Source organism: Tasmannia lanceolata, unplaced genomic scaffold (genome assembly GCF_043159265.1).
Source record: "Tasmannia lanceolata isolate RefF3 unplaced genomic scaffold, GAP_Taslan_0.1 ptg000008l, whole genome shotgun sequence".
Classification (NCBI taxonomy): domain Eukaryota; kingdom Viridiplantae; phylum Streptophyta; class Magnoliopsida; order Canellales; family Winteraceae; genus Tasmannia; species Tasmannia lanceolata.
The window spans coordinates 14,828,873-14,855,790 of NW_027518685.1; the positions used below are offsets into that span (position 1 = coordinate 14,828,873).

The 26,918-nt window shown below is 37.3% G+C and overlaps 2 protein-coding genes and 2 long non-coding RNA genes across 16 annotated transcripts in view; all 4 read right to left on the bottom strand.

Annotated features, from left to right (window-relative positions):
* Positions 1 to 102: 102 nt before the first annotated feature.
* On the bottom strand, positions 103 to 3,070 carry LOC143883278 (uncharacterized). 2 transcript variants are annotated; one of them, XR_013252349.1, is made up of 4 exons: positions 2,801 to 3,070; positions 1,623 to 1,681; positions 636 to 862; positions 103 to 507 (listed from the first exon to the last, which is right to left on the bottom strand). It is a non-coding gene; the product is annotated as an uncharacterized LOC143883278 (long non-coding RNA). The 2 variants fall into 2 exon arrangements; XR_013252348.1 differs by having other exon boundaries at positions 636 to 1,681.
* A 6,712-nt stretch (positions 3,071 to 9,782) lies between these two features.
* On the bottom strand, positions 9,783 to 11,687 carry LOC143883279 (uncharacterized). Its single transcript, XR_013252350.1, has 3 exons — positions 11,441 to 11,687; positions 10,585 to 10,754; positions 9,783 to 10,259 (listed from the first exon to the last, which is right to left on the bottom strand). It is a non-coding gene; the product is annotated as an uncharacterized LOC143883279 (long non-coding RNA).
* Positions 11,688 to 20,130: 8,443 nt separating this feature from the next.
* Positions 20,131 to 22,596, bottom strand: LOC143884509 (Pentatricopeptide repeat (PPR) superfamily protein). Its single transcript, XM_077388131.1, has one exon. The coding sequence runs from the start codon at positions 22,552 to 22,554 to the stop codon at positions 20,683 to 20,685; it is 1,872 nt and encodes a 623-aa protein (XP_077244246.1). The 5' UTR covers positions 22,555 to 22,596; the 3' UTR covers positions 20,131 to 20,682.
* A 1,878-nt stretch (positions 22,597 to 24,474) lies between these two features.
* Positions 24,475 to 26,918, bottom strand: part of RST1 (ARM repeat superfamily protein) — a 73,281-nt gene continuing 70,837 nt past the window's right edge. For 4 of the 12 annotated variants that reach the window (XM_077388135.1, XM_077388136.1, XM_077388132.1 and 1 more), the window contains one exon: positions 24,765 to 25,722. The gene's annotated coding sequence lies outside the window, so the exon portion shown is untranslated. Of the gene's footprint in view, positions 24,724 to 24,764; positions 25,723 to 26,224; positions 26,811 to 26,918 lie in introns of those variants that run through there. The other 8 variants (XR_013252947.1, XR_013252943.1, XR_013252942.1 and 5 more) reach the window with 8 other exon arrangements.

A 26,918-nucleotide genomic window follows, 5' to 3' on the forward strand; every position in this document is an offset into this window, starting at 1 on the left:
CCCACTAAATAAAACCGTTTCTTTTCTGTTTTCTGGGCCACCGGTTGGATGGTTAGGATTTAATGATAGGATGCAAAATCTCGAAAGAAGAGAAAGCAAGAGACCAGAAGAGGCTCATCTGCAACTGTACATGTGAACTCATGTTTAAGTTTGGGAAATGATTTCACTTGAAGCTTTCAAACAATTCAATTGCTTCGTCTTTAATTAAGTGCCAATTTTCTAATAATCCGTTTTGGACTCATAATCGGTTCTCAAAATTTAAAACAAACAAGGCTATATTGAGACAGACTCTCATCCGCACAATGATCGTATGTGGGGCAGATTTTGTAAGATCTACGGTTGCCTTGGCTTCCTCAACTTTCTGTAGGGCCGATTTTGTAAGATCTTCGGTTGCCTAGGCTTCCTCAACTTTCTGCAGCTCCAGATGGATCTAAGCTGTGCGAAATCTGAACTCTCTAGCTACTCAGTTCTGGACTTCTCATGCGGTCTTTCATAACCACCGATGATCTGCAAATTACAAAAAATGTTAGAGGAATTGTTGTTGGTTGGTTCCACCTTGATCAGATGTTTATAGCCCTTTGATCTTTAGGGTCTGTTAAACTCATTTCCAGAGATTTGTTTTTTCTAGAGTCTACCTTGAAGCTGTTTTGTTGCTGTGAAGCTCACAACATATTCGGGGATAATGTGCGTCTTCCAGACAATGTAGCATTTTGGATTTCTCAGATCATCAACGCCACTGTCGAAGCTTTCATTGCTGGGGCCAAACTGATCACCATTCTGGAATTTCTCCATATTTCCCAGAATAATATTGCAAAGAACCAGGCAAAGATCGTTCTCAACGTCTGGTTCTGACTGAAATGCACTACAGAACAATCACAAATAATGTCTTTAGCTGCACAATTACACTTACAAAACACAATGATTTTATCTAGTTGCAAGTATTTTGGTGTATTCATGTAGGATTATATATTGAACAATTACAAAGTTTTGAATCTTTTAACTTTTGAATTGGCAGAAAAAAAAGGTAGAAAAATTATGAGAAATTGCATTTACAGAACATCAAATATTAACGTAAAAAAAAAAGATTTTATCACACTAATGAAATCAGAAAAAGTTTTAAACTTGGAGAAAAGGGAATTTTCAGTTAAATATAATACCAATTACAATAGTTATGGATTGATTATTTTTCAATCGATTTTCCGTTTTTCTTCGCATCAAATTGAGGATATTGTAACGGTAAATATTAGCATATATGATCTTTTTTTTAAAATAAATAGATAATTACTTACGCGAAGACCATTAATAATAGAACAATAGAACCAAACAAATAGATTATTAATTATGCAAAGACCATTACATGATAGAAGACTCCCTCTGCCTATCATTTTCAATTGAATCTACAACTATTCCATGGAATAATATTTCATGGTTGCGAAACGTGCCCATGTATGTAGGGAAATGCAAAGTTTCATCCCTTGCATATGCTTTTCCTAATGCGAAAGAACATTTACGAATTTAGAAGACTATTTTTTCTCTCAGCAGGCAAAATGCATTATAGCTATTCGCAAGGAAATTGAAAGCATCGATAATCTACCTATTTTTCTAAAATGAAATCAACTTACTCTCCTCCATCTTTACGCCTGGCAATCTAAAAAATGCTTACTTGTTCATAACCACCCATCTGCGAATTTAAAAAAAAATAAAATGTTAGAGGAATTGTTGTTGGAAAACCATACCTTGATCAGATGTTTATAGCCCTTTGATCTTTGGGGTTCTATCAAGAGAAGCTAAACTAGTGACGGCCCACTAGATCAAATCGTAATCACACACAAGGTTTCCCTGTCGGACCCAATGGTGATCCTTAGGAATAATTCCTAACAGGGATTGTTAGGATTGTTAATCAATACTATATATACTAGATTTAGTATTACAATCTTGTGTCTGTTTGGATGTTGGGCATGCTTGGCAACAATTTAAAATTATTCCATGGAATATTAGTAGCGCCAGTTATGAGAGATAGATGGAGAAGGAGAGACTTAAAAGAGGGTGGGAGTGAGGGGAATATGAAAGCCTTCTCAAAATAGTAAAAAAAACCAATTTGATGTAACACAATTTTTTTCACCGTTTCTAAGGATTTCACATGCTCTCTTCATGCTCTCTCCACTCCCACCATCTCAAGGATTTGTTAAACAAATTTTCAGAGATTAAAAAAAAAAAAAAAAAAAAAAAAACTTTTTACTATTTTTCAAGGAAATCTACAAATCTACTAGGTCATGGATTTTTTTTTTGCATGGTAGGCCCTGGAATTTTTTTTTCTATGGAATATTTCTCCATATAAAAATTAATTTCAATAATTTTCTTTTCACTAGATCCAAACACATCCATGGAGTTATATGGTATCAATGCATATTTTACCCTGGGGAATATAAAAAACTTTTACAGTTAATTAGAAAATAGGAAATCATGAGGCACTTGTTTCAAGGTTGTCCAAAAATAACCCTCTTAATATTGCCAAGTATACTATAGCTGGGATGTATTGTCCGAAATAACCTTTCTGTAAACAAAAATTATGATCATATTTAAAGAGATTTCTTTTTGGGAAGTAAAATAAGAGATTTATATTAAGTTTTGTTATTGTATGTTCGTGTGTTTGTAAGAATTATAGGGATAATCAACTTTTACAAATTATACTTATAGATAAGATCCGTTGATGAACTTAAGCGTTCAGGCACATATGCGCACACAAGTAGAAACAGAAAAATTCATGCATACACTTCACGAATGAAATTTTGGTGATTACCTCTAACTTGATCGGGCAGCCAACCGAGACAACCAGGCGTGGAAGGAGACCACTTGAAATCAGCCTTGCTTGTAGCATCCCCTGCTTTCTTTTCCTATATCACCCATTCCATTTTGTCCATTGGTAAGGACTACCACTCGAGTTGGATCATTACAAAAACCTCTTATGAAAAGGCCTCGCCATAGCTTCTTAACTCCAATGGATTTGATGGCAATAGGCCACAATACCAAGATTGGCTTGGTTTGGAGCCTTGACATGGCAGCAATCAAAAGAAAGTTGAAAAGGCTTAGGTAGAGGTAGGGTAAGGGGCCTTGTTTTATAGGAAAAAAATACCTCGAAATTGGCAATACATTTATGACACGTACACGCACGCGAGCGAAAAAGCCGTGGCACAGATAAGTATGACAACCAAATACTATCTGGCAGAGATATTGGCGTGCATTGAAACGTGGTGATATACTCAGTATGGTGTTATCTCTTAAGATGCCATTTTTACATATTTAGAAGGGATGTTGGTGGATCCAGGCAGTCTGTTGGATATAAAGTATCCTTACTTAATTGGAGACTTGGGCATGATAGTTGGATCCGTAATATCTAATTTGGATCCATATAGTATGGCCCAAAATTGTGATGTATCAAGCTCAAACATAGCCATAAAATCAATTGGTGCATTTTAGAACATATTAAAGGTCACTAATCTATGAAAGTATCCTTCATATTGTAAATAAAAGAGTTTTTGCGAAGGGTATTTCTATAGAATAAAATTCCTCCTCAAATTTCATCCTTTGGAATGAGCAAAGTCTCAAGTTGATTCTCTCTCTCTCTCTCTCTCTCTCTCTCTCTCTCTCATGTCATTTAATTATTCCCTCTCGGCTCTTCTCCTAGCCCGAAATCTTAAATAATTATGCATTAACCTAATCCTAGAAGCTAAATGCTTGTATGCCGTTTAGATTAATTTCGTTATTTATAGGGATTATTTTAAATCTTTAGAAGTTTAGATTTGTCACACAGCAAATACCTGGCCAATTGCTTCACGTCCAGTCCCACATAACCTCCTTTCTTCGGCAACAACTACCCGACTAATGCTTTCGATGTCTCCCTCCATCTCCATTTCAATCTTTTGATTACGAACCTAGTGACTAAGAACCAACAATCTCAGGCGAGTGAAGGGCGAACCCTCGTTCGAACCCTGTGCCTTCCGCCAATGCTAACTCAAACCGATAAGCTCCTGCTAAGCCCGTTCCATCGAATGGAAGTTCAACTCCTCTGTCTCCTTCGTCCATTAACGGAACTCATAGCCTTCATCTCCTTAGCCGAACCAATGGGAGCTGACTCAATCAACTAACCGGGATCGCAGGGCATGTAGCCGTTGATTTCGAACCAAGCTCAGAACAACCAAATGACTTCAAAGCAAGAGATGGTCTCATAGTCAGTCATTTTCTTACTAAGGTCAGAGTCCTTTCCTTCTGTATGTCTTCATTGTATTAAGCCAACTTATACCTCATAATGGTTTCAATAGGTAGAGTTTGGCAAAATCTCAACTCTTTCACTGAATATTGTCCAATCCCATACCAGCTGATAGCTCAAAGCCCCCCAATATTCAATCCATCACAAACTTATCAATTTATCCAGTAAACAAATACTTCATAAACTCTTCTTTTCAAAATAAGTATATTTATATTGAAAAATAGTTTGTAAATCTCCAATTAAAATACTTGAGATTGTTGAAGGATAAGAAACATAAGTATGTTCCATTACCATCTGATCATAATTAAGAACACTGACTAACTATCAGATGTACAAATGTTAGGATATAAGATAATGGAATCTTTCTCAACCATGTATGTCATCCATCTAAATGTTTCCCCTGTAATGCCCAAATCGGTCGATTCAATCATAATAATAGTAGGTAAGCATGCAAAACTAGCAACAATCAAAATTTTAATTTTATAAAGCTGAAGGATTGCTGAGGGAACATGGGTCTACTACAAAATCAAATTCTCACACTATAACAAGAATATCAATCCTTTACCTACAGATAATGGTCCATTGCAGGTATAGTATGAAACACACGTATTGTAATTCTAAATGACTTGAAGTAGTTTTGATCTAGCGATGTAATTCTAAGAAGCTTAGAGTAATTATGAACTAAATATTGTCTAATTAAACTATATGGTTTATGTTCTCAGCAACATGGGTTATATGACTCATCTCACCCTTTAAAATGTGACAAATGAATAAGAATTTGTTGAAGAATCATGATAGATTATCAGCTCCATGTGATTAGTATCATCCCGCTCCACAGGGTCGGTCTCCTTTTGCAAATATCATACATGCCTGTCAATGATTATTAATTAATTAATTAATTATCCTAGTTTCATAACATATATTGTTATAAATATGCAATAATAGGCAAAAACAATGTAATAAAATTAGAAAACATAGCAACAATTAATTGTATAAAAAAATTAGCTCACATTCAACATATCCGTGTAAAATTGACTAAAAGACCCCATTTGCCTAATATTCCCTTGCATGATCAACTTCATCATTCATCTATTCCCATGAAACCAATATCCTTTTGAATTACATGCCTTTCATTTCATCTTTCACCTCTTTTTGCGAATCTCAATTTGTAGCAAAATGCAATTCATGTACCTTAGTTGACTGATGCAGGAGCATCCCTTTGGTTGCAAAAAAAGTGGAAGCCGGCTTGGTATTTCCCGGAATATGAAGTGCGAGATGTTGTCTGGTTGCCAAATTTTAGCTTAGATTCCATTTGACTCCAATACATGGAGGGGACATCATTATTAGCATTTTTTTTCCTAGGTGGTGCCTACGTGGCGGACTTGTTCCCTCTACTAATCTTCCAATTGAAAAACTCCATTTTTGTGGATTTTAGAAGGGAGAAGTCTAGTGTAAACATTACATTGTTCTCTCTTTTTTCTCTTCTACTATTTATTTTGGTAATGATACACCTACATTTTCCACATGGTTAGAGGCCCAACCAAAACACTACCACTTTTCCCCTTTTCTTCTCTGGACAACTCTACACATCTTCCATCAGTGTCACCTCCTTGTTGACTACTACTTCCACTAAAATCCCAGCGAACCAAATAGAGCCTTAGGATTCTCTACATTGGCTTGTGATTGACAGTTAGGTTAGGTCCATCTTGTGTTAGTAGGATAGCCTAGTCATTGTCTTTAGTTTTCATGTTCTTTAAGTGTCATTAGTAGACTTAGGGTAGTTTAGACCATTTATATTGTTACTTGTCCTTTTTTGTCATTTTATATTGAGTAGGGGTTGTTTAGCCTTTGTGTAATTGGGAAGCCTTTTTTTGAGGGAAACTTTTCCCTTTTGTGAAATTCATGAGAGAGAGAGAGAGAGAGAGAGAGAGAGAGTTTTTTTTAGCTTGAATTTCAAGCTCTCGTCTTGCAAGCCTCAGCTACAATCTCCATGCAAGAGTAGAAGAAAATTTGATGAATAAATCGTCATAGGAAGGTATTGAGATGTATATTTTGCCATGCGTTACAAAGTGGTAGCTGGAGACAGTAGCATTCGTCTTAAACCTCAGATCATGTGAGTGACTCTCCAGCTTGATTATTTTATGACAAAATGACATGAAATTTGGTGAATAAAGAAAGCTTCAGTCACATGTCCTCATTTTCTTCTCTGAGAGTTTCTTGCGAAATCATTCTCAGATCTAGGTCCTTGTCTTGAGGTTGATCTTTTAAAGAATTTACACTTTGTGGTGCTCAAAGTGATATAGAGGTTCTCATAGATAACCAAGGAAATCAGAAGACTACAGCAGCCTCCAACCAAATACGTTTTAAAAGCCTTCTTACTGAAATGAATTTTACTACTCAAATGGTAGTTTCTGAAGTCCGTCGTTGAGTGTTGACTAATTTTACTCTTTTAGAGGATAGCATCAAAAAATTCAAAGCCACGAAGACCAGTACACATGTTTCTTTAACAAGTTTCCTATGCTTTGATGCTAAATTTAACAAAACCAAAGGAAGGAGCTTGGAAACAAGTTTACAAGTTTGTCTTTAGAAACACAGCCCTGCTTTTCCTCGACAATTGCCATTTAAAACAATTTGTTGTGCTCTACTCTCTTGTGTTTTACATCTAATGTGTTTGAAGATAGGCCTATGTGGCTACTCGATTTCTTGCACATGGAGGCATTACTTAGCAGTTAGCACGGTTTCGTACCATTCACCCCATCACTAACCTCAAGGAATTTAAGATGGAATCAGAATCGCCATCCCATCAACAACGATGCGTGAGATTTTGTTGGGTTGGGGCATTGAACAACGATGAAAAGTAAAGAAGAACTACTCCAAGTGACCCATCACCTAGTGGACATGGTCCGGTTTGGTTCTGGGGTATACCCAAAATTGAACCAATTGCAATCGGTTCCCAAAATTTGGAACCAGAACCGAACCGAACCAACACCGAACTTGATCGGTTCGGTTCGGTTCGGTTCTGAGTTTACCCAACCTTTATGTTATAAAATTTTCCCCATTTATTGGATGAATAGAGAGAGAGTACCAGAGGTTGGAGACGAGGAGAGCCGACAGGATTTCGAGCAAGAGTGGAGAGTGGAGATGGCGAGAGTCGCAACTCGCAAGGCAAGAGTCGGGAAAACTAGGGTATCTACTTTCTAGCGTTAAGTTTAAGAGGAACCAAAAATGTTAAGATTAAAACCTAAAAGGCAAAGAAAAACGTTAGAGGGGGGTGAATTTATCCTCAAGCAGTAGTAAACCATTCTCACGGAACCGTTATGGGGAGGGGGTGATTTTATCCGTTGGGGGATGTCATCACTCTCAGCTCTAGGATCCCAAACCCATAACCGAACCAATTGCAATCGGTTCCCAAACAACTGAACCGGAACCGAACCACTTAAATTTGGAACCGAATCAAACCGAACCGAACCATGTCCACCCCTATCACCTATTAAAAAGAATGACTGAATTTAAAGGTGAGGGGAACATAAATGATAGAAATGTAAGAATCGCTTCTGTGTTATATAAATACAAGGCACTTTTTATCTGAAGTCATAGGGTTGGACATGGTTATAGCATAAGATGGAGCCAATCGGATTCACCTACGTTATCTGTTCAATATTGTAACATACCATATAAACTAAGGGAGATTTTAGTCATTTACTTATATTCCTTAGCGAAAATTCGATAGAGTTTTGACTTAGATAGTACTAAAAAATTGGCAGGGCTTTGTTGTATTGTGAGTAGGGGTGGTTATTCGGTTAAAACCGAACCGAAAAAACCGAAATGTTAAAACCGAATTTATTTCGGTTCCCAAAATTCGAACCGAAACCGAAACTGAATTTATGAGAAACCGAACCAATTACAAATTCGGTTATAACCGAATAACCGAATTGTGAGAGGAAAAGAGGGAAAAAAGTAAAATTTTGGCTTGGATCGGAGGGCTAGGATCATCCGATCAACATGATTTTTTGAGCACAACCTAATTAAGTTGTGATCGATCAAATGGACGGTTTTGATCATCCCATGGAGTGCACATTAAGCAACTTTTTTTGGAAAAAATGGTTTCGTCCATTATTTCTGTTATTTCGGTTAACCGAATTTTTCTTTTAGATAACCGAATAACCGAATTTCCAAAAAAACTAACTAAAACCGAACCGAAATGGAAAAAAACCGAACCGAACTGTTCGGTTATTCGGTTATAACCGAATAATGCTCACCCCTAACTGTGAGTAAAAGGGAGTGACAGTGTACGTACAGTTACATGGCAATGGAAGGTTGAATCAAACATCGATCTCTTGTAGTTTTCCAATTAGCACCTCTAATACTTGCCAGCCTAGGCTAGGATTACCTTTGGAGACACCATCAAAATTGAGTTTGATCCGCCCGCAAGGGGACGGAGTCCTACTCGGCTTGAAAATGGCTAACTGCGCTTTCTTTTTCACTATTTTTTCCCAATTAGAAAGAATATCTCCTGTGTTATATATTTCGAAAAAAAATAACTCTTATTGTTTCTTCCGCATATAATATGAGATCTATCTTGATTTCTACAAGGATTCTTCTTAACCGACTCTTTCTTTCTTTAAAAATGCACATTTTTCTTTCAAAATGTGTCATATATAACAAATATACGAGGCCAATCTCCACATGAATCTCTCCAATTTAGATTTCTATCTCTATTCTCTAATGGTGCTTTGGAATTTCGATACATCTGTTTTACACACACAGATCTGATTTTTTGTAGACACCCTATCTATGTGAGGGCCTTTAAAATGGATGGCTTCGATCACCAAAACAATGTAGGCCCCCACTGTATTTTAAGCTAGTGTATAGAGAACGCTCTACACATATGCGTAGGAACCATTTTCTTATATATATATAATATATATATATATATATATATATATAGAGAGAGAGAGAGAGAGAGAGAGAGAGAGAGAGAGAGAGAGAGAGAGAGGTGTTAGGGTTGAAAAAATAAAAGCGCAAGGAGTAGAGAAATGGTTTGCCATTTTGTTGACTGACACCCTTGTTATATGACACTCCACACTTGACGTGCCTTAATCAACCAATTAGAAAAGTATAGATTAGGAGACGGGTATAATTACTAAAACTACACTGAGTAAGCGTGATTCGTGCAAATAATATATATATGTTTATAGAGGAATGCTAGACTGAAAGGAGCCCTTGCAAGAATCAAGTGCAGGGCTCCCTTCAGCCACTAGACGGCTTTCCTCGAAATAGCCTAGCAAATCCCATGTATGGTTATCTATGGACTTTTGCTCACTAAATTTTAACCGTTGCCCAATTTATAAACCGTTTGTTTTCTGTTTTCTGGGCCTCGGTTGGATGGTTTTGATTTAATGATTGGATGAAAAATCTGGAAAGAAGAGAAAGCAAGAGACCGCAAGAGGTTCATCTGCAACTGTACATGTGAACTGATATTTAAGGTTGGGAAATGATTTCACTTGAAGCTTTCAAACAATTCAATTGCTTCATCTTTATTTAAATGCCATTTTTCTAATAATCCGTTTTGGACTCATAATCGGTTCTCAAAATTTACAACAAACAACGCTTATATACAGAAAGATGGCGGAGGGATTTTCTGAGATCTACGGTTTTCTCGGCTTCCTCAACTTTCTGCAGCTCCAGATGGATCTAAGCTCGAAATTTGAACTCTCTAGGTACTCAGTTCTCAACAGGGGCGGAGCCAGGAATTTACAATTGGGCAGGCCAGACTAATTTAAACTTACCTGAATTGGTCATTGGGGGGGAGGGGTCGCATTGCCACTAAGCATGCATGTAAAGCCACTAAACTAGCTAAGCATGTAAGTAAGGCCTTAAACCATAAAAGGGATTTTCCAATTTGTTGCTAGGGCCATGGTCCCCCTCATGCTATATGTGCCTCCGCCCCTGGTTCTGGACTTCTCATGGGGTCTCAATAATCACCGATGATCTGCAAATTTTGAAAAAAAAAAAAATGTTAGATGAATTGTTGTTGGTTGGTTTCCTTGATCAGATGTTTATAGCCCTTTGCTCTTTAGGGTTCTATCAAGAGGGAATTTTAGGATAGCTTATTTCCACGAGAATGGTGTCAATACTATACTGGATTTAGTATTATACTCTTGGGAGCTGTTTGGATGTAGGGCATGTTTTATAAGCAAGAAAAAATAATATTTCATGGTTGCCAAACATGCCCATAGGGAACTTTTTTCAAAAAAATAAAGTTTTTAGAGTCTGTTAAAACTCATTTCCAGAGATTTGTTTTTTCTAGAGTCTACCTTGAAGCTGTTTTGTAAGTGTGAAGCTCACGACATATTCTGGGAGAATGTGAGTTCTAATGTTGGTCTTCCAGACAATGTAGTATTTTGGATTTCTAAGAACCAGGCGAAGGTCGTTGCTAAGAACCAGGCGAAGGTCGTTGTCAACGTAAGGTTCTGAATGAGATTCACTGCAAAACAATCACAATTAATGTCTTTAGATGCACAATTTGACTTACAAAACACAATGCTTCTATATAATTGCAAGTATTTTGGTGTATTCATGTAGGATTATATATTGAACAATTACAAATAAAGATTACAGAGAAGAAAAGACCCCAAAATTTACAGAATGGAAACCCTAGAAAATGAATCGATCAATAGAATCCTAGGGTTTCTGACCAGAAAAGATGAGAGAAGATGGGGATTCATATGCTCTGTTTTAAAACCCTATATTTGGAGTTAGGGTATTGAAGGAGGAAGAAATGTGGGTTATAAAAATCCCCAAAATAAGGTGCGTAACCCACAAATATATACCTCGGGCATTTTAAAGCATTCGATTTCGTCAATACTACACCTAGGGTGCAACTCGGGTCAGGATCAACCCCAAAAAAAAGGTCGAGTTCGAGTTGAGTTTTCCCAACCCCAGTTGAATTCGGGCCAGGTTCGGGTTAAGGGTTTGGGCAACCCGACCCCCCAAACCCTTAACCCAAGTGAAACCCGACATTTTTTATCAAAATTATTTTATGTGAGCTTAAAATCACAGGTTGGGTTGGGTTGGGTCGGGTTTGGGTTGGAATAAAGGGCACAGAGGCATGGAAACAGACACATATATGTGCGCATGCACACACATTACAAATGAAATTTTGGTGATTACCTGCAACTTGATCGAAATGCAAACTAAGATGATCAGGCAACATCCCCATGTTTTCTTTTCCTATATCACCCATTCCATATTGTCCATTGGTAAGGAGTACCTCTCGAGTTGGATCAATACAATAACCTCTTATGGAAAGGCCTTGCCATAGCTTCTTAACTTCAATGGCTTCAATGGAAAAAACAAAGAAATGCTTGGTTTGGAGCCTTGTCATGGCCACAATCAGAAGAAAGTTGAAAAGGCTTAGGTAGAGGTAGGGTGAGGGGCCTTGTTTTATAGGAAAAAAATACTTCGAAATTGACGATACAATGATGACGCGTACACGCATGCGAGCAGAAGATAGCGGTACAAATAAATATGACAGCCAAATAGTATCTGGAAAAGATATTGGCGTCCATTGAAACGGGATGATATATTCGACGTTATCTTTTAAGATGCCATTTTTAGATGTTTAGTAGCGGCACAAATAAATATGACAACTAAATAGTATCTGGCAAAGATAATGGTGTGCATTGAAATGGGATGATATATTCGGCGTTATCTTTTAAGATGCCATTTTTAGATGTTTAGTACGGATGTCGATGGACTCAGGCAGTGCGAGCAAAAGTAGCAGCACAAATAAATATGACAACTAAATAGTATCTGGTAGAGATATTGGCGTGCATTGAAATGGGATGATATACTCAGTATGGCGTTATCTTTTAAGATACCATTTTTAGATGTTTAGTAGGGATGTCGGTGGACTCAGACGGTCCGATGTATTTGAAGTATCCTAACTTAATTGACAGAGTTGGGCACATTAGTTGGATCCGTAATATCAAATTTGGATCCATATACTAGGGTCCGATATTATGTTGGAACAGAAGAAAGTTGAAAAGGCTTAGGTAGAGGTAGGGTAAGGGTCCTTGTTTCATAGGAAAAAAATACCTCGAAATTGAAGATACATTAATGACACATATATGCGTGCAAGCAAAATCAGTGGCACAAATAAATATGACAACCAAATAGAATCTGGCGAAGATATTGGCGTGCATTGAAACATGATGATATACACAATATGGCTTTATCTTTTAAGATGCCATTTTTACATATTTAGTAGGGATGTCGGTGGACTCAGAAGATCCGATGGATCTAAAGTATCCTAACTTAATTGACAAGAGTTGGGCACATTAGTTGGATCCGTAATATCAAATTTGGATCCATATACTAAGGTCCAAAGTTATGCTGGATCTGTTAACTTACCAACTTCTCCAATAGCTTAAGCTGTTGGAGAAAGGCAGTATTTAATACTTTATACTTTAACACTCCCCCTCACGTGTGGCCCCTCTTTCTTTGGGTTGGCCTACACGTGGCACATGTGGCCCCACTTTTGGGTTTAGCCATTGCATGTGGATTTTGCTATCAAGGAGGTTTGAACCCAGGCATTTGCTTTGATACCATGTTAACTTACCAACTTCTCCAATAGCTTAAGCTGTTGGAGAAAGGCAGTATTTAATACTTTATACTTTAACAGGATCAAGCTCAAACATAGCCACAAAATCAATTGGTGCGTCTCATAATGTATTAAAGGATATTGATTTACAAAAATATCCTTCATGTTGTAAATAAAAAAAGTGTTTCTGAAGGATTTTTTTTTTCATATAAGATTCTTGATCAAAATCATTTTCCATCCTTTGGAAGGAGTGAATTCTCTCTCTCTCTCTCTCTCTCTCTCTCATTTCACTATTCCCTCTCGGTTCTTTCTGTAACCCTAAACCTTAACTAATTATGCATTAAGCTAATCCTAGAGGCTAGATGCTTGTATGCACTTAAAGATAGATTACTTTGTTTGTAGGGATTATTTTACTTCTTTAGAAGCTTAGACACATACAGCAGAACGGCAATACCTCAAGCCTTAAACTGAATAAAGTTTAATCTCACACAATCCCGTAAATTTAATAAAGTCCAATCTCACACGAGTTGATATCTCAAAGCCCACAACATTCACTCCGGCACAAAATTATCAATTTATGGACCAAACGGAGATTGTTGTGGCGATTGAAGTTTCCACATGGTGAGTACACGATCTGTGCGATTGTTGCTAAAAGAGATAAAAAGAATCTATTATGGCCTATAATGATGAGCTACAAGTTCGAGTTACTATTTGAGCTGATCATGACCACTCTTTTGGTTCGAATACCATTAGACATTAATTTGATGATGCTACATAATCATGTTTAATGGATAGTGCTCTTAGTGGCAATTGAAAATTCCCAACTTCAGCTTGAATTTGTTTGGTTAAAGCATGTCTTAAGTCTGGATCTTCATTTAGGACTGCAAGAGGAAGTGTTTTCTATTCTGTTTTGCTTAAAACTGAATGCAGGATTCTTCTCTTTTCTGGCTGTTTCAAGGCAAAGAGAACCGTATTCATTTATGGCTATTTTGTAAGGCAAAGAGAACCGTAAACTGAATGCATGATTCTTCCCTTCAAGAAAGTTGGTTTTGGTTTTATGCCCTTAAGTTTTAAGAAAACTACATACAGGTTCACTTTTAGCAGATTTTGTCTTATTCATTTAATTCATCTTCTCTCCTGCAATAGTTAGCCGTGAAATGGCTTTCCCCGAAATTCCCTAGCAAATCCCATATATGATTTGGTAACTCAAACTATGAGCTTTGCTCATTAAACTTCAACCTTTGCCACATTTATAAGAGAAGAATGTCCTTCCAAGGTTTTTGCATGCCTTTTCAATTAATAAAAATGTACCTTGAATTTGAGTAATATGCGAACCGCGATTAAATGATTTTTGGTTTGATTGCCTTATGAACAAGGACTTTACAGTTCATTTAGTGTAATGAAAAAGAAAATCACCATAGAACAAGATCAGATAATACATTCTTTGAGGCAATGCAGAGGGAAGAAGAGATGGATACTACTTATTACTCTTAGATTAAAAGATAAGATAAAAGTTTTATGTAGATTTGGCCAGAGGTCTCCATTCTTTTTCTTCTTCTATTTATCGAATTTGGCCATGAAGGTTGTTGATTAACCGTTTCATAATTGCTCATCCCTTTGCAATCAACATGCGATGATATATGTTTCAAATTTCTAATTTGAGCCTTTTGCAATCAACATGCATGCAATTTTTCTTTCAAATTTGAAACAGCAATTGCTCCTCATTTTGCAATCAACAAGTGCACTTGTTTCAAATTTTGAATTTTATGGTGTAAACATGTTAGTAGATTGATTTCCCTTGAAGCTTTCAAACAATTCAACTGCTTTGTCTTTATTTAAGCTCCGGATTTCTAATAATCAATTTTGGACCCACAATCGGTTCTTAAAATTTAAAACAAACAAGGCTATCGGTTCTCAAAATTTAAAACTAACAAGCCTATAGAAAAAAAAATTAAAACTAACCAGCCTATAGAAAAAGATTCTCTTCCACACAACGATCGTATGTCTGAGCTAGGGTTCTTGTGAACTCTCCAAGTACGAAAAACGTGAGGGAAATGCTCCGATGGGTATTGGCTCGGTTGTTGTAATCTCCCTTTTGCAGCACCAGTTGAGGAAGCTCCAGATAGATCTCAGCTACACGAAATCTAATTTACTTTCATCCTTCTTTACGCCTGGAAAGTGTAGAGCACAACTTGCCTCGTAGCTACAGTTCCGTTAAAGCAACAAGGATGTCAATCAACCCTATCAGTGGTCCAACTTGCCTCTTAGCTACAATTCCGTTAAAGCAATCCCTTTCTTACCTGCAGTCACAACGTTATCCCACTCATCAACTGTAGGGGATGAAGGAAGATGGAAGGAGAAGATGCTACTAGTGTAGAGGTGGCTGTGAATGCCGTGCTCATCATTGAAGTAACCGGGCTCGCCGGCAAGAAGGTGTACAGTGTCACCCGAAAGCACGAGGTCTTCCCTTTTCATTACCACCCGTACCAATTCATCTCTTGTGATGTATTAGATCCTAGAGACCTTAGGTAAGCTCTCCTTGCTAGAAGATGTGACTCACTTCCTCTGGGTCACTTGGGCTAGCCAGTTCCCCCTAGACACAAAGGAATGTTGTGATTTGTGACCAAAACCAAGCCATGTTGTCTAATGCCTTGAATGCAATCCTTCTAACAGCCGAGGCATTGAAGCATGTATCCCTTCAAAGAGAGCCTGGGTTACAGATGGATAGACTGAAACTAGATTGGGTTCCATAAAGCAAACAGATGAGTTTATCGCCGACTGTAATCGGACGAACGAGAAACTGGAGAAAGCGGAAGGAAAGATCAATCCATTTGTGTAAGTAGGGATCATAAGCAGAGCAAGAATCAGCAAGTGTTCTATTAGAAATCACCAACCATGGCTGATGGATATTTGGGGAGAGTTCTGAATTAAGTTTGACGAAGAAAGAAGAGGAAATGATGGATTTCAACAATCTTGACAGAAGGGTTGACCTTAAAATGATTGTTATGGGTAAAACATGAAACGACCCTGATCATCATATCCTTTGGAATTCTACTCCAGATTATCTCGTTCATCTCAAGTTCCTCTTCCTTTTCATTTGATTCTTCTTTATGATAATGAAATGTTCAGATTTTCCAGTTGATTCTCTTATTCTGAATTCTCTTCCATTTCATTTGTTGCTAAGGAAATATTGTGATTTTCCAATTGGAAGCCCACCAACAAATATACATATACATCTGGCATCTTCTCTCATGGGACTTCTTCATAGCCCCCAATAGTGATCCTCAGGATAAAATCCTAACAGGAGCTGTTCAGATAGTTGATTTGTAGAAGAATTTAATCAATACCATACTGGATTTGGTATTATAATCTCTGGGCTGTTTGGATGTAGGGCATTTTCAGCAACCACCAAGAAATATTCCGTGGAATATTAGTACGGCTCGTTATGAGAGATGGATGGAGAGGGAGAAACTGGGTGGGAGAGGGGAATATGAAAGCCTCTTCAAAATAGGGAAAAAATCCAGTTTGATGGTACACAAATTTTGTTTGCTGTTTCTAAGGATTTCTCATCTCTCACAATTGAGTCTACAACTATTTCATGGTTGCCAAACATGCCCATAGGGAATTTGTTTCAGAAATTTTTTCCATGTAAATTAAAGTTCAATGTTTGTTAAACTCATTTTTCAGAGATTTATTTTTTCTTAAAAAAAAAAAAGCTTTTTGCTATTTCTCAAGGAAAGCTACGTATAAACCTACTAGACCCTGGAATTTTATTTTCTATGCAATATTTTCCATTGAAAAATTAATTTCAATAATTTTCTTTTCCCTAGATCCAAACACACCCAGGGAGTTTATATGGTATCAACACATAATTTACCCTTGGGATTATAATAAGTTTTTACAGTTAAGTAGAAAATAGGAAATTATGCGAAGACGTGCTTGTTTAAAGACGGTCCAAAAATATTCCACTTACAAATTAACCTTTTTCTTAACAAAAAATGTTGCTCATACTTGAGATATTTATTTTTGGGAAGTAAAATAAGAGTTCTACACTAAATTTATGGCACGGACGTGTGGGGGTGTGTGTGTGTGTGTGAGAGAGAGAGAGAGAGAGAGAGAGAGAGAGAGAATTTTAGGGTTTAATCGACTTTTAAACTACTATTCGTGGCTGACGGATCATCCTTCATCGGGACGACAACACACTTGAGCAATAATGATAGGGGGGCAATGCTTAAGTGGATTCCGGCGGTCGTAGATCTCAATTTAACATATGACATTCATTTGAAAACTAGCCTCTAAAATAGGTCTATTTTGGTCATTTGGTACAAAATAAAGAGAAATAGTACATGTGACAATCCAAATTGCTGTTTAATTGTTTTTTCTCTGGGACACGTGATGCGCGCGCACACACACATGTATATGAGAAAAGTGTATCTACTCGATCGAGTAGATAACTTATTCACTCCGTCGGCTTAAAATACAGTGGGGCCCACATTCGTTGGGTGATGCAAACCATTCATTTGATGGGCCCTCACATAGATAGGGTGTGCCCAAAAAATCAGCTCCATAAGATCATCCCAACCCTTCGATTCGTGGAGGTTAAAATGGACAGGTATATACCTCCACAAATCTGTCCATTTTTACCTCCAGAGTTTGAAGGGTTAGGATGATCCTATGGAGCTGATTTTTTGGGCACACACAATCTATGTGAGGGTCTATCAAATGAATGCTCTGGATCATCCAAAGAATGTGGGTCCACTGTGTTTAAGCCAACGGAGAAGATAAGTTATCTACTTGATCGAGTAGATACAATTCTCTCTCTCTCTCTCTCTCTCATATATATATATATATATATATATATATAGAGAGAGAGAGAGAGAGAGAGAGAGAGAGAGAGAGATTTATTAAAAAATCATAAGATTGCAACAACAAAGTCTAGGGACTAAAACATATCTTTTTGGAGTTACTCAAAGGGCATTTTGAAGAAAAAATGTTAAATGTCTAATGCATGCTAACATAAATAAATACTTTTTAGGGGTATTTTTTGAAAATCTAGTTTTTTTGGCTAAATCTTGCTTTAGAAAAGATAAATGAAGTATATTTTACAAATTATACTTATGATAAAATCCGTTGACGAACATATGCATGCAAGCACACAGGCATAGAAAAAGACACATACATGTGCACAAACACATCACTGATGAAATTTTTGTGATTACCTCCAACTTGATCGAGCTGCCAACTGGGACAACAAGGTGTGGAAGGAGACAACCTGAAATCAAGCTTGGTTGCAACATCCCCATGTTTTCTTTTCCTATATCACCCATTCCATATTGTCCATTGGCAAGGACTACCACTTGACTTGGATCCTTATAAAAACCTCTTATGGAAAGGCCTTGACATGGCTTCTTAACTCCCTTGGCTTTGATGGCAGTAGACCACAATACCAAGAATGGCTTAGTTTGGAGCCTTGTCATGGCGACAATCAGAAGAAAGTTGAAAGGCTCAGATAGAGGTAGGGTAAGGGGCCTCGTTTTATAAGAAAAAATACCTCGAAATTGACGATACACTAATGACAAGTACACGAGTGAGAGCAAAATCAGTGGCACAGATAAATATGACAACCAAATAGTATCTAGTAAAGATATTGGCGTGCACTGAAACATGATGATATACACAGTATGGCGTTATCTTTTAACATGCCATTTTTTCATATTTAGTAGGGATGTCGGTGGACTCAGAAGGTCCGATGGATCTAAAGTATTCTAACTTAATTGACAAGAGTTGGGCACATTAGTTGGATCCGTAATATCAAATTTGGATCCATATACTAAGGCCCGAAGTTATGTTGGATCAAGCTCAAACATAGCCAAAAAATCAATTGGTGCGTCTTATAACGTATTAAACATTGATTTGCAAAAATATCCTTCATGTTGTAAATATAAGTTTTTGTAAAGGATATTTTTATAGAATAAAACTCCTCAAATTCCATCCTTTGGAATGAACAAAGTCTCTCTCTCTCTCTCTCTCTCTCTCTCTCTCTCTCTCTCTCTCTCTCATTTCATTCTTCCCTCTTAGTTCTTCCCATAGCCCCGAACCGTAACTAATTATTTATTAACCTAATCCTAGAGGCTATTCATCATAAAAAAGGGAAAGATTGTAGGCATTCTTCTGTCTTATTTTGATGATTCCAAACACAAGTGATTTAAGCCTACTGATGTGTTTGTTGATTTAAGTTGCAGATTCATTTAATTTAAGGTTTAAGGTCAAAGAGCTATGGATCAATGAAATTGGAGCTAAAATGAAGATCAATGAAGCATGCGAAGATCCATGAAGAAGGAAGAGACTTGAAGCTGCAATGTGTTGAAGATCTCAAGTGAAGTCTTTTACCATTTTAAAATGTAAAATCCAATCCCACACTTAGGATCCATAAGAGGCATCAAGGTTCAATTAATTAAGAGCAAAACAAGTTAAAATAATCATAGAAATCAAGTGGACCCAAAGCCCAGGTGCCAAAGAGAGTTTAAATGAGAAAAAAGAACAAAATTGGCACTTGCACGGTTGTCCATAGGTCATTATCTTATGGATAATAGGTCCAGGGAGTTTTCAAATATTTTTAACATTAATCTCTCTTAGTTTTCCATAGAGCACGAGAACGTCGAAATCTGACAAGAAATGTGGGAGATATGAATTTTTCAAGTTGACTGCACAAAACAGGAAAATTCCAGGACTATTGCTCGAGCACCCGAACAAGTGCTCAAACGTCCGAACCTGGAAATCCTGATTTTTTAAATATGAAACAACTAGTTGAAACTAGCCGTTGGGGGATACAAAATGGCTAGTTTTGACTTGATTCTCTATTAAAAGGGTGTTCAACCCCTTGGGATGTTTTAACTCACTCCAAAACATGATTTGAACATTACCGTGAGTGATTAAACCCCTTTCTGCCTCTGTTGGATGATTTTGAAGGGATTGGATATTAGGTTTTAAGTTTGCTTATCTTTTGAGAGAGAAAATTCAAGTGAGCTTAGTCTGCAATTTGCCTTTTGAGCCATTCATTTTATTTGATTACTAACTTGACCAAAAGCTAAATTTCAACATCCTATCCTGCAGCTCAATTGTAAGTTTCAAACTAACTTGACTAAATAACTGAAATTTTCACTGAGAATCTCAAATAACCTTCGGAAGAGTATACCTTAGTGCATCTTAAACGCATCTATATGCTAATGTTCAAAAGCTCAATTGTAAGTTTCATACTAACTTGACCAAATTACTGAAAATTTCACTGAAAATCTCAAATAACCTTCATAACAGTACACCTTAGTGCATGAAGCGCAAAAACTTTCCTAAGTATCCCTTAACTACAATTTTTAGAAAGGATGTTGTATAGAAAATTTCATTCAAAAAAGTTGTAAAAACTACCCACAGCCACAGGTTCTAGACAATCCATTCATCAAAGACTTGCATGTCTATTTGTTACAAAAACCAATTTCAACATCCTATCCTGTAGCTCTAGTGACTTCACGACATTGCCTTCCTCGCAGTATACTTTGATAAGTGTGTTGTAACTTCCGGTATCATAAAACTGAAATTTCCAACCAAAGGAGCTCAGAGGTAGTTATACTTTGTTAAGATATCGACTACTAGACCGGGGCTATAAGAATCCGTACTGAACATAGAAGCTCACATCACAATTTTACCCATATAATCTAACTAAAGAAGGCACCAAGAGCTTTCCTGAATAGTTCCCAACTACCATTTTTTGGAAAGGAATTTGTATAGAATATGTCATTCAAACAAGCAGTACAAACTAGCCACAACCTCTAGTTCTTGATAATCCATTGATCAAAGACTTGCATGTCAAGCTATTTGGTACAAAACCCAATTTCAACATCCTATCCTGCAGCTCTAGTGACCTGGTGACATTGCCTTCTTCGCAATATACTCCAATAAGTGTGTTGTAACTTCCAGTATCATAAAGCTGAAATTTCCTAGCAAAGTAAATCAGAAGCAGTTCTGCATTGTTAAGATCCCTTTCCTTACAATACCCATTTACCAATGATGCACTGATCTTGACATCAGGCGTCAAGCCAGTTTCAACCATTTCTTTCATCAAGCATTCCCCTTCCATGTTTTTCCCTAATCTACACAGACAGGTGATAATCGCCCTATAAGTAGCAAAATCAGGCCTAATACCTTTATGAGTCATCTCATCCTTCAATATAAATGCCTCATTTGTATCATCACAGTTGCAGAAAGCTTCAATCATTGCATTATAAGTCCCCAAATTAGGCATATACCCATCTTGAAACATTATGCTGAAGAGATTCTTGGCCGCATACGGTTTGTTCTCCTCACACAGAGAACGAATAAGGGAATTGTAGATCTTGAGATAGATTGGAACACCTAATCTACGAAGTTGCATGATCAAATTCAATGAATAAAGCAATCTTCCATGTTTTTTATATCCTTCAATGAGCACAATGCAAGAGAAACTATCAGGCATCAAACCAATTGCTATCATCTCATTCAACAACAACCTAGATTCATGCAACTTCCCTTCCTTGCAGTATCCAGAAATAAGAGAATTGAACAAAAAACTGTCCGGGTTCAACCCTCTATGAATCATTCTATGGAAGAGCTGATGTGCCTCTTTTACCTTACCTTCCTTGCACAGACCATTCACTAAAATCGTATATGAAACCAAATTGGGCACAACCCCTCTCCTATACATGATCCTATACAAATTAAAAGCATCATTCAATTTCCCCTTACTACAATAGCTATTGATCAGAGTATTGTATGTCACAACATCCAAATTAAACCCTTCTCCCTCCATCTTCTCCAAGAATTCGCTCACCTTAATAGCATCTCCATCCTCGCACAAGGCGTGTGTCAATATATTGGAAGTATATGAATTTGGTGACACCCCAATTCTCCCCATTTCTTCATAAACTCTCCAACACAAATCAAGAGAATTAGACTTCAACAGACCATTCAAAAGACAATTGCAAGCATTGAGATCAGGAACAAATCCAATCTCAACCACCTTCCTAAAGGTTTCAAAACCTTCTTGAATCCTTTCTTTCTTAACATATGCCTTGATAAGCATATCGAAAATGACCGGATTCCAATTGCATCCCTCTGTTGATGAAACCAAATTGCCAAAAATATCAACATTTGTAGATATATCTATCAGTTCAGATAGAGAACCCATAGCTTTGGTGAAACTTCGAGACCAAGTTAAGATGTGGATTAGAGAACAGTAATTTTGGGTGGTTGGTTTGAGACCCAGTTCATTTTTCACCCAATTAAAGAAAGTGAGTGCTTTGGAAGGGTCAGATTGGCATCTTAGCAAAACCCTAGTGATTTCCCGAGGACCCAAATGGAGTAGCTGTTCTTTTTCAACAAGGGAAGGGGGAAAGGGGGCATTTTTTGCTTTGATTTTTGAGCAAATGAGAGAAACAATATCAGGGTTTTGGGTACGGGAGAGGAAAGAGAGTAGGGGAGTAGAGAGGGACTTAATCGGTGGTTTTGTAAGGGGTTGAAGGGATGAAGAAGACCTAAAGTGGAAAAGAAAGATGGGTTTTGGAAAGGATGTTGTAAGGGAGGATATGAGAGATGATGGGTATCTGAATTTTAGAGAAAATTGGTGAATTGAATTAATGGAATTTCGATACATCTGATTGAGAGAGAGAGAGAGAGAGAGAGAGGTACCTGATTCTGGTGAAAGAAATGGGTGTAGAGAAGCCCTCTCTGTATGGCAGCGGGCAGCCTCTGGCTGTGGCACGTTTGTTTGTGATTGATATACCCCTGCTTCATACTCTGGTTTTATGCCCTTTCGCTCCAAGCAAACTACCGAAGGTCATTGATCTGCCTCTGCTTCATACTCAAATTACGGAACTACCCATCTAAAAAGTGAGTAATAGTTTGGTCATCTTATTCTTTCATCAGGGCCTTTTAGCCATTATATGACTAGAGTCTAGATAGAGAGAGAGAGACTCCATCTCCCTACTTCCAGAACCTTTCATCTCTGTTTGGCTGCAGGTAGTCTGGCCAACTTCTGGGAGTGGGTGTAATTACTAATATTGACAGAAAAGAGAGTGGCTGATGTACTTGACGTCAGAAGAATTCAATTGGCCTGCCTGATTGCCACATACACTGGCACTGGGTTGTCCCTAGTAATCAAAAGGGACGGATATATTACTACCCAAAGCAAAATTTTCCGAGCCAAATTCTACCTTTTTGAGAAATTTGGCTTGGAAAGTATAGGATGCTACATCAATATTACCTATAAAATTTGTATGTCTCCAAGGATTTCAATGTTACATTGGCAACCAAGCAAGAGATTTTGCTGATGTGGCACCCCAATGCAAAGCAAAACCACTAAACTACCCTGGCTTTTGTACATCTAAACACACCTTGCCTCACCATTTTCTAGGTATTAACCGTTGGTTTTTTTTTCATCAGCTTTTTCTTAGTTTTGGTATTCCAGCTTTCCTCTGTGGATGAGTGCATTTCTTCTTCGTAAATGGATTTAAAGTATCGTCTTTCTTCTCTCGATCAAGATTTAAAGGTTTATCTATGTGCAATTTTCTCTCTAGATCAAGAATTAAAGTAGGGAAATGTTATCAGCACTACCTTATTTTGATGAGGGCACTCCTCACTTTATTAAAAGTATGGTATGGCGATCCAAACCGTCGATTAGATGGGCCACAGCCTAAATAGGTTGTGCCCCAAAAATCATTTCCACTGGTTGATCCTAAACCTCCGATCTATAGGGGGTTAGGATCAACCCTGTAACATTCAGATCGGAGGGTTAGGATCAACCTATGGAAATGATTTTTGGGGCACAACCAATTGAGGTTGTGGCCCATCTAATGGACGGTTTGGGTCATCCTATGGTGCGGGCCATACCGTACTTTTAATGAAGTGAGGAGTGCTCTCATCAAAATACAGTAGTGCTGATAACATTTCCCTTAAAAGTATTAACTATGTGCAATTCTCTCTCTTTCGATCGAGAATTAGGGTTTATGATTATGTAATTTCATGTCTCTACTTTTCCTGAATGAATTCTAAATGATCAAGAAATTTGCTACTAAAAAACACTAATGAACAGAAAACATAGAAAAAAAATGCCAGAGTGAGAGTCGTCACTGAGTTAGCTGCCGAGGACAGCAGATGAGGAAGCATCATGGAATGTTAAGGTCTTAGGCCCGCCTAGGTATAGGACTGGGTGAGACCCATCCCAGTATTGGAGAGGTTTAAAGGGCCTTGCCCAACAAGTTCCATGAGCTATGGAGCTTTTGGCGCATTGGTAAGTAACAAATTATTGCTCCTTCACTGCAACTGTAAAGATAGCAACCCCATTTTCCCGTGATTCGTGAAACGAGTTTTCCTGCATAATCGGGGGTGATTGATGTAACTGCATGTGCTAACACTTTTGCCACTAACTGGGGCTTTCGTGACAAAAACATTTGGGGCTTACTGCAACTATAACGACAGCTAGCCCTTTTCTTCGGTATTGTTCAATAGAATAGCTTTGGGGCTTCCTTGATAGAAAATCCAAGGAAAAATGAACTTGATGTACCGATGAAGGCCATTTCCATGCAAGATGAGAGATCTTTCTTACTACATGAGTAAACAAATGAACAAAAATGAAATTATCCTTTTGATGTTTAGATATTTGGTATCAAGTTTGATGCGAGCTATTGCCAAGTTATTTTGGAGCTAGGAAAAGTGCCTGGTTGCAGAAACAGTCATAAGAAGAAGAAAAAAACCTTGGGAACAACCATTTGTGCAATGTATGATCATCATTCTTGCAGGCTTACTTTTTACTCATGCCAATAACCTGAAATAGCACCATGCAACAGTCAGCTTAAGCTCATCTCCTTGGAAGATCAAAACAATAACATCTTGTCTGGCACTAATTCTTTTAATAATGTAACAATCCATAAGTTTAACCTGAAGCAGGGACATTCTAGCAAAACCTAGTTGAGGAGAAAATTGCTTACAAAAAATCTAATTCTTACTGAGATCAATTTTCTATAATTTAAGGCATACGACCAACTCTACTGCTGTGTAGAAACACACATTGCTCATATTGTCTCTTCAAACATAGCCGGTGTTACTTTGTGATGAACCCACAAACCTTTCACAGTTTTCTTGTGATTTCAATAATTCTCAGTGAATAATGGGAACAACGAATGAAATTCATGTCTTAGAGAGTTCTCATACAATTCCTATTTCTAGCTAGCGCCAACAAGTTCAAGCGAGAGCAGGTCTAAAGATTACACCTTCCATTGCATCTTCAATCAATAAATATTCGGGAAAAAAAGAATCTTCTCAGCCATCACCTTGACTGATTCTTTAGTTCCTCTTCATCTTTCTTAGTTTCCAACACCTGTCTACTGCACTAAATATTTTCAATATAAGCACCATCTCTGCCACCCCCTTTCTTTTGAGTTAGTTTTATGTTTCATTCAGCAAGCAGGGTGTATGCATAAATTCTTACCAAGCCTCCAACCATTGATGGTGTATCCCTTGTCGACAGTGTAACGAATGAGCAAAGATGCATCCGTGGAGTTGAGGGCAAAAATGCTGGAAGCTTCAGTGCTGAGAGCAGAAGAAAACCCTAAAAGAGAGGGAACATGTAACTTTCTCCTTACCACTTAGCAAGGATTCCACACGCAGTTTGTTCGGTACACAACCCTGTTTCCAAAAATCCCAAGAATTCTCATTTTTTTATTCCAAACTTCAATCTACTTTCCTTCTTTCCGGATCACTTTCATGTGGCAGAATCACTTCTGAAAGCTGCAATTGGCAATGTTTTTTAGTATGTTTGATTGCTCTGCAAACAAAAGGAGGTGGAGATTTCTCAGATTCATTGAAACAGGTGGAACCAAACCGTAGAATTTAAAGTTTTAGAAAATTAATGGATGTGAACCACACCTTAGAAAAAGAATACTTATAAAAGAAGTTACCACACAAAAATTACTTTTCATAATTTTGTTTTTCATAGATCCAAACACACCCTAAGTCTTATACAGAATTGAAAAATGCGCGAGTTCCCATTTCTATCCAGTGTGAGGTAAACTTAAGTGAGTAAAAACATGCTTTCCTGAGGAAAGAAAGCAAATTACCAAACACCCTTTATGGGCATTTATAAAACCAAACTATGAAAAGAACAATTCATAGATTTATGTATAAAAAAAAATTTAATGTTTCCATTCGTAATAAAACGAAACTATGAAAAGAACAATTTCTAGATTTATTTAAATAAAAAAACATTTCCATATGTAAAATTTAAAATAATTCAAACAGCCATATCTATAACCAGATAATTTTGGTACTTGTATCAGTATCTCTATCTGCAAATCACGATGCACATTGCCTCGCAATTGACCGTGCGTATTGGCTCTACTAGGTTGATACCAAACGATTGAGCCAGACCACACTTTTATCATTAGTCATCCAAGATGATTGATCCAGACCACACTTTTATCATCAGCCCTCTTTCTATCATAATTACTTCTACACCAGCCAGCCCTGTTTATGATCTAAGTGCCATTAAAATTAACTTTCAGAGAATTCGGAGTTGGTAGAACACAAATTCTGGTCCTGCTATGGAGTAAGGTATAGTTTTGGTCATGTTTCCTTTTGCTCGACAAATTTTGGCGAAACAATCGGACTTATTTTTTTCCATGGGGATTATTTCCTTCTGTTCCTGCTCCTTTTGCTCCAAATTTTGGTGAAACACAAATTCTGGTGATGCTCGTCATGTTCCATATTTTCTATAGGGACATTTTCCGCAACATTTGCCTTTAACCTCAAATGAGGTTCTTGACCCTTTTAGTATTTGATGACATGATTTTAAATTTCGGTTTTGGTCGCCATGGAAACAAAAAGGTTATGATTTAGGAAATTTCAGTAAAAATCCTGTGAAATCAAGGAAACATATGCAAATGATTGAATTTGAAAATGAAACTTCATGAAATGCTAGAATGAGCACAAATACACACTTAGTAACCATCATATAATCAAGTC

Bases quoted from the DNA above. Each gene is read 5' to 3' on its own strand.
- LOC143884509 (XM_077388131.1), bottom strand. From the start codon at position 22,554: ATGTATCGAAATTCCATTAATTCAATTCACCAATTTTCTCTAAAATTC.